Below are 14063 nucleotides of genomic sequence, written 5' to 3'. Positions count from 1 at the left end.
GGATAATCCAGTTTCCACCTCCTGGTTCCTGGGAACGAGACATCGAATATCGGGCATTGGTTCAGTACACATATTGTACCCTGGGAGGCAGCGCCTGACCCTAGCGGGCAGCCTAGCAGAGCTCTCAATGTAGACCATCCCAACTTCGTATCAGGCCGGCATCTTCCGATCAATGAGGTTCACGGTGAATCCAGTGAATCCTGTTGTCGTGTGCTCATCGTTACACCTGCTTTGCCCTAAAATTGATCCTGTGGTTTGAGGCAATAGAGTACACAATACTGTGGATAGGAGTCGGCTTCTATTTTACAGAAAAGGAAGTGAGGCCGGGAGAGGGGAGTGTCTGATTCCAAATTACCCAAATTCCAGGCACCCTTTGTGCTGGAAGTGAAGTCTCCCGACTGGACCCCTCTCCACAACATCCCTCCTTCCCAGCATTATCCGTCATTCAGTCTTCATTTAATACATATTCACTGAGCGCCAGGCACTGAGCTTAGTGCTCCAATTTGAAATCTTTCTTTAACTGCAAGAGAATGCGTGAGGTTGGCGTGGATGGCTGGCTTTGCAGATTCAAAACAAAAAAGGCCGCCCCCCACCCCCGCCCATGCAGACCTGCCCACTGCAAACAGGGTGGGTAAACCCAGCTCCAAGTGTTCACACACAGCATGCACGCATGCACACACATGCACAGATACACACATGCATGCACGCAATATACAAATGCACATACGTGTGCTCCCGTGCATAGCGCATAAAACACCCTGGGAACAATGGACACTGCCAAGCGTTGTTGTGAGTGTGTGGTAGGAGCTGGAGCTTTGGGGACAAACCAGTGGGGCTACGATCCTGGCTTCCCTGCCCTCTAGTGCTGCCCCCTACAATGCGTGACCTGGGCCTCAAATTCCTCATCTGTAAACTGGGACTAAAACAACACTCCCTTCATAGGGTTGCTGTGAGCCCTGAATTCGACAGCATATGTTAAAGCACCAAGTCTGTGTCTGCACGCAATAGGCACTCAATAAGTGTTTGCCCACTTGTCTCAAGAACATGAAGCCAGACAAGAAGGAGCACAGCGTGGTCAGGGCTGCAGGAGGGTGGCCCCGGGGCCTGGGGGGCATAGAAGAGGGAGCAACGCACCCCGTGGAGGTCAGGGAGCCTTCCCAGAGGTCAGCCTGGACTGAAGGATGGTGAGGAAGGAAGGCGTGTTGAGACGAGGGCTCGGCGTCCCAGAGGCTGGGGGACGTGACATGAGAGGGCACCCAGCCCGCAGGAGCAGCACATGGAGCTGGTGTCAGCAGATCTCGCTGGAGTGACTGGCTCTGTCTCTTCCAGGTGCCCAGATAGATGACAACAACCCCCGACGCACCGGCCACCGCATCGTGGCGCCCCCTGGTGGCCGCTCCAACATCACCAGCCTCGGGTGAAGGCAACTCGTGGATGAGCAAGCGTGAAGGATTCTGGGAAGGATGTCCATCCCTTGCCCTGTCAGTGTTTGGAAACCCACAGTATCGTTTGGTACTGATGGGGGGAAAATGGAATGATGTTCTTTCCTTTTTGGTTTAGGAAGAAGTGGTACTAGTGTGGTGTGTTTGCTTGGAAATCCCTTGCCCACAGTCGTGTGTTCATCTGAGTCCACCTCAGAGCATGGTGTCTCCAGGCCCCTCCTTAGTGAACACAGGTTCCAGCCTCGTCTTGTACTGTCCCTCCCACTTCTGACGCCACGGGCTCCATGATTCTCTGAGTGGTTCCCTTGCACCCCTGTAGCTGTTCTAGGATAGTTGATGCATGTTACTAAGTTATGTCTGCGAGTCTGTGAGTGCGTCCGACAGAAGACAGCCGAGGCCCTACATAGACACAAAGCCCAGACCTCAAGCCCTCGGGGGCAGCTCCAAAACTCACAGCAGGAAGATGTGTCCTCATCGTCCCCTCCCCCAGGTCTACACGAGAAGGAAGCCCGCCCCACCGCCAGAGAAGCATCACTCTCGTCCTGTGTCAGGAACCCTGGTCTCCGTGGCACCTGTAACTCGCCATGACGTCTTTCCGGTCTGTGTGTGTCCTTCCATCCCGCTCCAGACTGCAGGCCTAGCCAGGTTCACACTCAGAAAGGGGTCTCCCACCCTCATTCAGGGCTGACCACGGTGTGGCCATAGCTGCTCCCGGCGCCCATGTCCTGGTCCCTCCCAGGTGGATGACGAGGCCGTCAGATTTTTAAAGTTTTGTACATAGTTTTCCTTTGTAATCACCCTCATTTTTACTTAACAACTGACTTATTGTGACTCTTATTTCTGAATTCAAAGCTTGTGAAAAAATAAAGAAAATAAATGGCCCACTCCCTGACTGGAGTGTTTGCATTTAAGTGATGGCTGCTTAGATGCTCATGCTTTGTGCTCCCCTTTGTAGTAACGGGACAGCGGTGCTTGCTTCCGCAGGACCGGCTCTTGTTAGGTAGCCGGGGGAGTGGAGGAGGGAGAAGAGGGAGCCAGTCATGATTTGGGGAGTGTTAGGTCATGAGAACAAGGATGAGAAGCGGAGGACGATGGCTGGCCAAGGGCTTCTGTGAAATAGGTTGAAATCACATCATGTCCCTTCCCTCCTGCCCAGCCTTTCCTTGGTGTGCTGTCTCTTCCTGTGTGTTATGTGGGTCAGACTGCCTCAGATTGGAAGTGCCCAGCTCCTGAGCTTCACATTTCTGACTTCCAGTCCCACGGGAGGTATACGTTCTAAGGAGGAGTAAAACCTCTAAGTTGTTTGTCTTGATTACCAGTTAGTAGTGATGGTGATGCTGCTGATGCTGATGCTGATGGTGGTGATGATGGTGATGATGATGCTGATGATGGTGATGATGATGCTGATGATGCTGATGCTGTTGGTGATGGTGGTGATGATGCAGATGGTGATGTCACGTGATGCTGCTGCTGGTGATGATGGTGATGCTGATGGTGGTGATGCTGCTGATGGTGATGTCACGTGATGATAGTGATGATGGTGATGGTGATGATGGTGATGGTGGTGGTGGTCGTGGTGATAATGATGGCGGCATCATCTGTACAGCACATGCTACATGTCAGGTGCTCTGTAAGGTAGGCACTATTATTAACATCGTTTACAGATGAGTCCTAGAGAGGTCAGTAATTCATCTAAGATCACACAGGAAGTGGCACAGCCAGTATTTAAATCCGGGACCCACATGTCCAAAGCTCCTTGCTTCTAACTGCTAAGCTTTGTCATTTGAGGCAGGATGGCTTTGGATGGGTATACGTCTACTTTATGCTTTTAGTGTCTTCTCCCCCCACCCTCACTGGGTTAGGATACTTTAAGGTCCAGAGAGGTGGTGACTTAGGGTCAGTTACGGATTTTCTTGAAACAAAGCTAAATACTAAGAAAGATCAAGAATGGAGGGTAATGACTTGATATTTGGCCTTGGCCCATTGGGACTACTAGAGGGCATCGCAGAAACTTCCAGAAGAGTAAAGTTGGCAACAATAAGTTACCCACCCTGCTCTCTGGAAAGCACTTCCTCTCTCCCGCATCACCCCCCCAGCCTATCAGGGAGCAGAAGCTGAAGTGGAAGCAGCCTTAACATCCTCCCTCTAGGACCGACTCTGATGGGGCCTTTGCCCGGCTGCCAAGTCACCGGACCACTGCCCAGTCAGCATCACCTGCTGAGGTTGCCAGCACCCCTGTCCTACATTAGCTTCCCAAGAGGCACAGGCACGGGGTCCTGGCAGCTGCAAGACAGACAAGCCTTAATTCTAGGAGGCTGAGCTGCAGCATTCCTTTTTTTTTTTTTTTTGCGGTACGCAGCCCTCTCACTGCTGTGGCCTCTCCCGTTGCGGAGCACAGGCTCCGGATGCGCAGGCTCAGCGGCCATGGCTCACGGGCCCAGCCGCTCCGCGGCATGTGGGATCTTCCCGGACCGGGGCACGAACCCATGTCCCCTGGCATCGGCAGGCGGACTCTCAACCACTGCGCCACCAGGGAAGCCGTGCAGCATTCCTTTTAAGTAACATTCTTTTCATTCATCTCTTGAAATGGTAGGAGGAGGTGGGGAACTTTAGGGGAAGGCTATCTATTCTCCTGTTCATTCATCTGCACCCTTACTTCCCCTTTGCAGAGAGCATAGCACGGTCACAGTTTCCAGGAATTAGCATGTGGAAGTCTTGGGGAGGGGGCACTGTTCTGCTACCACAACAGTCTTCTGAGTTTCCTTCTAGAAGTTTTATCTTTCACATTTAGATCTATGACCCATCTCTCATTAATCTTTGTACACAGTGTAAAACAGGGCTCAAGGCTTGCTCTTTTTCCATATAGAATCCAATCGACCCAGTGCCATTTATTGAAAAGACCATCCTTTCCCTCATTCAGCTGCAGCAGAGCCTTGGTTGTAGACCAGGGTGACCATAGTGCATGGGCTTCTAACCCAGTGGTCCTGAGGTACACTGCTAAATAAACACTGGACACTGAGCTTGGTTGGACTGGGGTGGGAGCCCCAGTTTTTAGTGTCTGCTAAATTCTATGGTGCCAATACTCTCACTGTAGCCAATTTCAAGCTACCAACATGAAGCCAGTGAGCTTTCCATCCATGCAATGTAAGTCGGGTCTGGTGTCCCAGTAAATGCCAGTACATTTGGTGTCATTGGCTTCAAGTTTTCCTTCAGTGACGTCAATTCATGGAGCAAGAGAGCAAGAAAATTCCTGAACAAAAAGGGCTTCTACCAAAATGAAATTTCCCTCCTCCCTCCTTCCCTACATTTTTCCTTCCACCAGTGTACGAGGAGTGCCTATGTAGTACTAGGCATCGTCCTAGTAGGGGAAAGCAATGGGTATATATTCCAGGGGGAAGGTCAGATATTAACCAAATTATTACCCAAAGCATCTAATTACACACCATGCTAAATGCTATACAGGAAGCATTTTGCAGGGAGTGGAGAATGCTTATCTCCCATTCTTCATGTCCCCCAGAGAGAGGCGTCCGCTCTCCGGGGGAGAAATGTGGAGGCTCTCCTGGCCTCTGTCTCACTCATTCTTCCCCAGCAGAGGGAAACCACCTGATTTTTCAGAACTGAGAGTGCTAAGTAGCTCCCTTCCTCCCTCCACGGAGATGACCGGCCTCAGGACACACTTCCTCGGATGCAAATTTACCATGAAGTTAGTGATGCTCGTCAGCTGACACCGGGAGGCCATGGGCGTACCTGGGATCTGGGTTAGGGCAGACTGAGTTGGGTTCAGTGGGGATGGGCACGTGTCAAGTGGACGTAATTCCAGCCAGCCCGGGCACAAATGGCCACCCCCTGTGCCAACTCCCCTGCATCGTGACACGGAGCGCAGGCCAGGGGACACGACGCAAATGCATCCCGTGGCATCTGGCACCAGAAGTGCGCCCAGACCGGAAGTGCGCCCAGACCGGAAGTGTGCCCAGCAACGAGGAGAGGGAGCACTGAGGCAAGTGTGCAGAGCCAGAAACCGGTCCATGGAAATCTAGCCATCCGATGCACACAACAGTGAGTGGAGAAATGTTAGAACAAAGTATTACAGAAGTGGGTTAGGCAATTCATTGACTTAAAAAATTATATTTTTGTATTTGTGATTTCGTGGAATTCATCAGGTTCTAAAAATATGTGTTCTGCTCTCCTCTCTCATTCTAAACATATATTCTCTTTTATACCTTTTGTAACTTTATTGGCTTTTTATGAAACTCTCCTTGCCCAAATGTACAAGTTCCAGACACCCTTCCATCCTCCCACCCCACCCTAACCCCCCCACCAAATCTGGGCCCCCTCGCCACTCCTCTCAATGTGTTTTGGGGGTGTCCCCATGGTAGAAGCCTGTGACTGGGGCGACGTCTATGTCTGTGTTGGGGGCGGGCAAGTTTAGTTCAGGGGTAAGTATGAGCAGGCTCTTTGTGGACACAGAGTCCCCCAGTTTGGCCTCATCAGTTATAGAGCTGATATGCAGATCTCTGTGGCTGCTCTGCCTCTATCTCAACCGGTTCCAAACTTGGATGAGAAATAAAGGAATGTATCTACCATCCCCTCCCCCATCCCAGCAACAAAATATACAGACAGTTCTTTTTTTTTTTTTTTTTTTTTTTGCGGTACGCAGGCCTCTCACTGTTGTGGCCTCTCCTGTTGCGGAGCACAGGCTCCGGATGCGCAGGCTTAGCGGCCATGGCTCACGGGCCCAGCCGCTCCGTGGCATGTGGGATCTTCCCGGACCGGGGCACAAACCCGTTTCTCTTGCATCGGCAGGCGGACTCTCAACCACGGCGCCACCAGGGAAGCCCTATACAGACAGTTTTTAAGAGCGAAAAAGGGGGGTCTGATCTTATCAAGGTGGGCAGGGATGGCTCTTGAAGTCGTGAGTGAGCCCTGTTGAGATGTGAACAATGGCTAGGAGCTGATGAGGCAAAGGGGATGGGAGGAGGCAGAAGGGTTCCAGACAGAAGACTGTCATGTGCCAAGGCCCTGTGGTAGGCAGGGGGTGTGGCACATATGAGGCCGTGAGAGGAGACAGAGGCTGGATGGGGGCAGCGGCATCAGCTGGGCTGGCGGCGTGGCGGATACCAGACCTTGTAAGGCCCCGTGGTCCATGTTAAAGAGTTTGCTTTTTCTCCTAAGAGCGAGGGAACGCCACTAAAGAGCAGCAGTCAGATCTGTGTTGTAAGAAGTGTGGACAGATAAGAGGAGGGTGGGGCAGGGCAGGGCAAGAGCAGGAGCAGTTAGGAGGCTTCTGCAGCAGCAGCAATATCAGCCGAGTGATGACGGCAAGACAAACCCCAGGTCGGCTGGAGACTCTGCTGACCTTATACCACATTGGCTTCATCCTAGCAGCTCAGACCAGATCAGAGAGGCTAACTTTGCATAAAAATTAATCCATTAAACTCTTCAATATATCATCATTCATGAACCCCTTCCATTTTTACCTCCTTCCATCACAGCCCATAATAAGAACTGGGGACACAACCCAGATGGAGGGAGGGCAGCTAAGATGTGTCCTCGGGGTCTTCTTGCTGTTCCTTCTCTCTCCCCGGCCCTCGGTGTGCTGTGTTCATGCAGCTCAGTATCAGGCCTGAAAGTCCTCCTCCACACCCCGGTGTCCCAGAGCCTGCGCCCAACACAGCCGAGAGTCCTTCCAGATGTGAGTCGCGTTTTTTTTTAACATCTTTATTGGAGTATAATTGCTTTACAATGGTGTGTTAGTTTCTGCTTTATAACAAAATGAATCAGCTATACATATACATATGTTCCCATATCTCTTCCCTCTTGTGTCTCCCTCCCTATCCCACCCCTCCAGGCGGTCACAAAGCACCGAGCTGATCTCCCTGTGCTATGCGGCTGCTTCCCACTAGCTATCTACCTTACGTTTGGTAGTGTATATATGTCCATGCCTCTCTCTCGCTTTGTCACAGCTTACCCTTCCCCCTCCCTATATCCTCAAGTCCATTCTCTAGTAGGTCTGTGTCTTTATTCCTGTCTTACCCCTAGGTTCTTCATGACATTTTTTTCCCTTAAATTCCATATATATGTGTTAGCATACGGTATTTGTCTCTCTCTTTCTGAGAGAGTCGCATTTGGTTTTGAACAAGGATGCAATTCCATTATGAAAGGCACCTCTAGAGTCGATTTTTGATGTGATAGAAACAGACGCAGTCCACACGCGTTTATGGACAGTTATGCGCCCCACACTGTGCCAAGCAGTCCAGCAGCATGTGACAGGTGACAGGTGACATGTCCCCTGGACTAAGGGAGCTACACTTAAGCAAAAGCGTCACCCATGCAAGATCCGTGGAGGCTGAACCTATACTGCTCGGATCTTCCAGAGATCCTGGTGCTGCCAGGGCATCTCCATTTACCAAACTCACGTCACCAACTCAGACGTTACCAGCATAGGAGGCATCTGCCTTCAGAATGCCTCTGTGCACAGGACCCATGTGACAAAAGCAATTGCTATATAAAACAGGTTCTCAAAATATTGCAGGAAGTCAAAACTTGTTACAAGACTCCGCAGAATAAGGAAATATTTTATTTAGCCACTAGAGGGGGCTGTTGGCTAACTTTGGAAATTCGCCTGGTGACCAGTCAGGATTTGAGGCTCTCCGATGGTTAGTATCCTTGACAAACGATGTAACTAGTATGGATTACTTCTTTTGTTAAGGAACCTCGCTTTCCTGAATAAGAAAGACTAATCTAGGTTGTAAGAAATAAAAATTCAGACCACAAATGGTCCAGAAAAATCCCTGAGACAGAAGCTTCTATAACCTGCAGCCCACTCTGTACTGGGAATTTGTGGAAACCCTGTATTCTCCATCCCAGACTTGCCCGGGGTCAGCATGCTCTGACTTACATCAGTGGGTGATGCCCCCAAGGGAACATCTGGCCATGTCTGGAGACATTTTTGGTTGACACAACTGGGGAGTGCTTCCAGCATCTGGTGGGAAGAGGCCAGGGAAGCTGCTAACCATCTTGTAACGCACAGGTCAGCCCCACCCCCCAAAAAAAGAAATTTTCTCACTCCACATATCCACAGTGCCAAGACTGAGAATCCCTGATTTCGATGAAAAGGGCAATTTTCTTTCCGGGTGGGAAAGGCACTGGCTGGTCTGAAAGCTGGATATTCTCAGCATCCACTGGGAGAAGCATGTCTCCTTAGGGGAGGGCTGCTGTCTGGCAGAAGAACTCATCCCTCCCAGGGGAAGTCCTCCCGGGCAGGGCCTCCTTCCTAGCGCTTTAACTGTCTCCAACAGAAGACCCTAACGCAGGTGTCATGTATCTGTGGGTCCTTAGGTCCCCAGGGTGGGTGAGGATAGGCCTGCCGGCCAGGGAGTCCATGGGCTATGTCATGGGGCCCTGAGACTCTTCAGATGCCCTCACTGAGACCAGGCCGTCGCTGCTGGCTGAACCAAAGAAGGGAATGGGTCCTGAGGAGAATCCATGTTGGCCAGTGCCCACGGTGCAGGGGACAGAGGGAGCGGGGGTGATGGGAACGGAGGAGAAAAGGCCTCGGACCCAGAAAACACCAGCAACACCTGGTGATCCCTTTATTATAGGTGGAACTCCACCGGGAGGCTGGCGAGCAGAGGGCCCCCAGGGCGGGAATGAGACCACTTAGCGCTCGCGGAACGCTGGTTCGGGGTGACATTGGGACACGGGGTTGGGAAGCACAGGGAGCCAGGAAGGAGGGGCTTCCCAAGGAACGGAGCCACATCTCGAAGCCAAGGCGACACTGAAAAACTGGAGCAGACGTGTTTCCAGCATAGGGGTGGGGGTGGGTATCATCTTCACAGGCGGTAGGGTCCGCCCTGCTCGTTTAGGCCTTTTTCTGGGACTTTGATACCCATTCTCCATCCCTGCACAGCAAGCCTGTGGGCAGAGGGGAGACCCCACCCCCACCCCGGGGTGGCCAGTCCCTTCTCACTGCCTGGGGGAGAGGCAGGTGGCATACAGACGGGGTCTTCAGGTTCCGTCCCCCCGACCAGCCTTAAGCTACAGATTGCTTCTTCTCTTTAGCATCTTCTTGGAATTCTCACCGTCACCAACCTCACTTTCTTGCTGGCTCAGCCTTTTGCTGCTTAAAATATGGAAGAAAGGTAGTTGGTCAGAACTTTGATTCCAGGTCTGTCTAGATGCAATAACAATGCATCCAATCTGATCCCATGAAAAGGCGGTGACAGGCCATCAACACAGTCTGCATTTTGACATGGGCTGTTAAGAAACAAAAGAAACTCCCAGGTTCCCTCTCCTTGGTGGGAGGTCCGACCCATGCTCAGATGACTGATCCACCCTACCACAAATCCGGAAGCATCTGTAGCTGGCAGCGCCCTGTTGAGGCCTGGGATTGCCAGCTATTCAGGCTGGATGCTGACGGGCTGGGGGGTGGGTCGTGGCTGACCCGGCCAAATGGGACACTAATAATAGCAGTAACAGTAATACCAACACTTCCCATTATCACCCATCATTTCTCGGACCCGAGTCAATGCCTCTGAGAGGCGCTGGATATCCTGCCCAGGTTTAGGAGATCAACAAGGGCCCCGGTGTACCTGAGCGATCCTGGGGGAGGGCCCCCTGAGGCAGGGTCGTCGTCCTTGGGCCCCCCAAAGTCTCCTCTGTCCCGGGGTGCCGGCTTCTTCCTTTTGGTCCTTAGGGGTTTCTCTGCAGGAGACACGTGAACCCAGAAACTGGCTGTGTGACTCTGGGTAGGTGACAGCATCTCTTGGCCTCACGCCACCCCAGCATTGTTTGAGTACCTCTGGGGGCCGAGTATGCACTCGGTATCTACTGCTCTTAGACCCGTTTAACTTGTGAGGAGACTGAGACCTCGCGGGGGGCGAGAGCTATCCCAAGCCCACAAGGCTGAAAGGTGGCAGAGCTAGGATTCAAACTCAGTCGGCCAGGCTCCTGCTGTGTTTCTGCCACACCCCGCGGACGGGCAGCCTTCCCTTCCGAAGCAGTTAAGAACCTAGAACACAGCTCCAGTACCACAGCTTTTATTTTAATAGCCCTCCGTGACTTTACACACCTTCCCCTTGCTATCCCGTTAGAGGTTATAACACTCTATGATGTCCCTGAAGTTCTGCTGGCCAAAGGAGGAGGGCTAATTATCCCCACTTTACAGATGGGGAAACAGAGTCAGAAATGAGAGTCAGCTACTGAGCAGCAGACCCAGGAATCGGAATTATTGTATTTTGAAGGGCCAGGGACACAGGGGCATCCTAGCCTAGCCGCTCATCTACAGACAGGACGCAGAAGCCCAGAGAGGGTAAGTGCGGTGCCTGGGGCCACACGCCAGTTAGTGGTACACCCGGTGCTGGAACCTATACTCCCAGCCCAGAGAGCCTGCAGGGCATCGCCTTCTATGACTCACCTGACAGCCCATGCTTATTGGAAAACGGTTTGCTTTCGGCAAGGGGCACCCGGGCCAACGCCGCCAACTCTGAGATGAAGCTCTGCTCAGCTTCCTGGATGCAGAGAGAGAGGGTCAGCTGGGCCTGCCTCTGCCCTGCTCTGCCTCTACATCGCCTTCCATCAGCACGAGGGGGCGCTCTGAGAGTGGGGGACAGGACCGCGTCCCCATGTGGAGGAGGACTCTCCAAGAGGCGTCCAGAAACGCCAGGAGCAGGCAGACGCACGTGTGACGCGGGGGGAGCTACCCATCCATCCTCGCTCACACCAGCCACGGATCCCACTTTACAGATGAGAACACTGAGGCGCGAGGGGCTCGGCGAGGGCAGCAGCACCAGGAGCAAGCACACCCCTGCCTGACTCGAGTCTGAGTCCTTAACTGCCAACACCATCGATTATCAGCCAGACCCGGAGTCCGTGGCTTAGTAACTGTGGGGCACTGGGAGGTGACCTACCTCTCGGGGCCTCAGTTTCCTCATCTGTAAATGGGGGACTGGGTGTAACCCGCACCTTGGCTGTCGGAGTAGGACTTTAGGTGGTGGATGTAAAGCTCTCTGCTCAGTGACTGTCTACAAGAGACCCTCAGGGAATAGACGTGAACCACCATGAACGTCTTTCTCATCATCGTCTCAGATGTCACTGCCACGCTGGCGGCGAACACTCAGAGGGCGCCAGCATTCCGCTCAGCCCTGCCATTCTGAATATTTGATTTTTTTACGGGCAGCCACTTTGCTTTCAAGCCGCACCTTATAATCTCACGCTGATGAGATTTTTCTGGGGTGAGATATCCACAGGATATCACGAAAGCTGAGCTTCCTGTATGTTCTAGGTAAAGTGCAAACCTTGGTCACAGCAGCACTGCCTGAATGATACCGATGTTTGCCGTGACACCAAGAGGCCCACACGGTGGCGATTCACACACAGGGAGACGCTCATTCCTTTCAGCTCAACAGACAAGACTGATGAGTGGTCAGGGCCTGGCCCGGAGCTGGGTGCTGCAGACCCGGGGGAATCAAAGTTCACAGTTGAGCAACAAGGCTGATGTGTCATCAGCCTGTGAGACTAGCGGGGGCTGAGGGGGGTCCCGAGCAGGGCGTGTGGTCCTCACAAAGGCTCCAGTGCTGACCTGTGATCATGAGCTTAGCCTTTTACTATTTCCACTCCCCTGTAAACCGCTGCCCACTTTGCAAAGGCCCATTTTCAGAAGCTGTACCTGTAGCTGGGTCTCAAGCTGGGCTTCCAGATGGTCCATGACCCTCGCGCTCTGCTTCCACGCATCCTGGCGGGTCCGCTGGTGTGCCGTGAACTGGGCCAGGAACTTTTTCTGCTGCGCCAACATCCTGGGGGAAGGAAGGAAGGCCGTTGGTGACATCAGCAGGACAGAGAGGAGAAAAGCTCGAGAGAAGCTCAGAGGGCCGGGGGCAACCCTGAGGTCCCAGAGCTGCAAAGCGGCTGGGCTGCAAGTGGCATCTTCATATGAGAAAATCATTTTAACCCCAGGGTGTGGCAGGGAGCAGGGAGATGGTCCCCTGATAGCACCTGTCTTTATTTAAAATCTCAGAATTGCCCTAGCTCCTCCCTTGTAAAACAGAAGGCTCGTTTCCTAGGATGCAGAGTCTGAGAAACCCTGCATACAGCAGCCTTATTACTGCTAGTGGCAGAGGACAGAGCTGGGGCTGAAGCAGGGTCCCTGACCTGGAGAGAGGCCCCACCTCCCTTTCAGCAGCAGAGACCCCTCCCCTCCTGCTTTGAATACCCTCCCCTCCTTGGCTGACCTTCCTCTAGTCTTCAGCAAACAGGAACATTCAATACCACCCACTCTGTTTCTGTAATCGTTCTCTGCCTTCTTCCTTTCAATCTTGTGGTTGCTTTTCTGAAAGGGGCTGAATTTCTAGACCTGAAGGCAGAAGTCACTTTTAGCATCAATAGGCAGGTGTCCATGGAGTATATCTGAAGGCACAAAATTCCACCTGCTTTTGCTTCTGCTCTTCCTTCTACCAGTAATGCCTTTCCCCTCTTCGTTGTCTTTGGCAAACTCCTATTCATCCTACAAGACCCCATCATCCGTCATCCACCCATCTATTCACTCATTCCTTTATTCATAAAAGTATTTCTGGGCTTCCAGGTGCTATGCTGGGTTTTGAAGACACAGTTGTGAATAAGAGACTCATAGCCTCTGCCCTCATGGGGCCCCAATTTGAGCTGGGGAGGGAGATAGATATCAAACAAATAACTGTGATACGGCTGAGGTCAGTGCTCTGCAGTGTGGTTCTCGCTCACACCCTCAAGGAGGATGCATTACTTTCCTGGGACTGCTCTAACAAATGACCACAAACTAGGGGGCTTAAAAAAACAGAAATCTGTCCTCTCACAGAAGATCCCAGAAATCTTCAGTCAAGGAGTTGGCAGGCCGTCCTTCCTCTGGAGGTTCTAGAGGTGAACATGTTCCTTGCCTCTTCTGGTGGCCGTTGGCACCCCTTGGCTTGTGGCTGTGTCACTCCAATCTCTGCCTCTGTCGTCACATCATCTTCTCTGTGTGTGGTCAAATGTCCCTCTGCTTCCCTTGCCATTGGATTTAGGACCCGCTGGGATAACCCAGGGTGATGTCCTCATCTCAAGATCTTTTACATAAATGACATCTGCAAAGACCTTTTTCTAAGTAAGGTCACATGCATAGGTTCAGGGATTAGGGACACGGACATACCTTCTGCGGGCCCCGTTCAGCTCACTACAGAAGCTGGGTGGCTTCTTTCTGTGAGCAGCCTCCTCCCCAGACCCGCTGTCACCAGTCCTGGCCACTCTCGACTATCATCCTGCTGGCTTGTCTGCTCCCCCATGGACCTGGCTCTTGGGAACGCAGGGAAGTGACAGGCCTGCCCAGGAAGGGCCTGCGTGCCCGGGTTAGGGGCAGGGCTTCACGCTCGAGGGCTGGGGAGCCACGCGAGGGTCCAGGAGCATCTGAGACATGGGCTGCCTCGTGTTTTCTGCGATGCCCTGGTTGCAGCACGAAGCAGGGAGGACGAGCAGGATTCCGGTCAGAGGCCACAGCTCTAAGCCAGGAGGGGAGCAACAAGGGCCCCGGACAAGAGAGCCCACAGAGGACAGAGGCTGTGCTGGGACAGCCAGGTGGTGCCCGAGCTTGGGAGCAGGAGCCCCTTCAGGACTGCT

The 14063-nt window shown here is 52.6% G+C and overlaps 2 protein-coding genes across 6 annotated transcripts in view; one reads left to right on the top strand and one right to left on the bottom strand.

The window, feature by feature from the left end:
• CRMP1 (collapsin response mediator protein 1) overlaps positions 1-2326 on the top strand; it is a 69178-nt gene extending 66852 nt beyond the window's left edge. The window contains exon 14 of the mRNA XM_060147363.1: positions 1330-2326. Coding sequence (XP_060003346.1) covers positions 1330-1421 — 92 coding nt within the window. The 3' untranslated portion in view covers positions 1422-2326. The remainder of the gene's footprint in view (positions 1-1329) is intronic.
• Positions 1-14063, bottom strand: part of EVC (EvC ciliary complex subunit 1) — a 313725-nt gene that overhangs the window by 222461 nt on the left and 77201 nt on the right. For 3 of the 5 annotated variants that reach the window (XM_060148527.1, XM_060148529.1, XM_060148530.1), the window contains 4 exons: positions 12109-12235; positions 10858-10951; positions 10034-10145; positions 7324-9564 (listed from right to left, as the gene is read on the bottom strand). In XM_060148527.1, coding sequence (XP_060004510.1) covers positions 9480-9564; positions 10034-10145; positions 10858-10951; positions 12109-12235 — 418 coding nt within the window. In that variant the 3' untranslated portion in view covers positions 7324-9479. Of the gene's footprint in view, positions 1-7323; positions 9565-10033; positions 10146-10857; positions 10952-12108; positions 12236-14063 lie in introns of those variants that run through there. The other 2 variants (XR_009540394.1, XM_060148528.1) reach the window with 2 other exon arrangements.

This window comes from Lagenorhynchus albirostris, chromosome 4 (assembly GCF_949774975.1).
Source record: "Lagenorhynchus albirostris chromosome 4, mLagAlb1.1, whole genome shotgun sequence".
In the NCBI taxonomy this organism is placed as follows: domain Eukaryota; kingdom Metazoa; phylum Chordata; class Mammalia; order Artiodactyla; family Delphinidae; genus Lagenorhynchus; species Lagenorhynchus albirostris.
The sequence above is the reverse complement of the archived record's forward strand: the minus strand, read 5'-3'. Positions and strand labels throughout refer to the sequence as shown.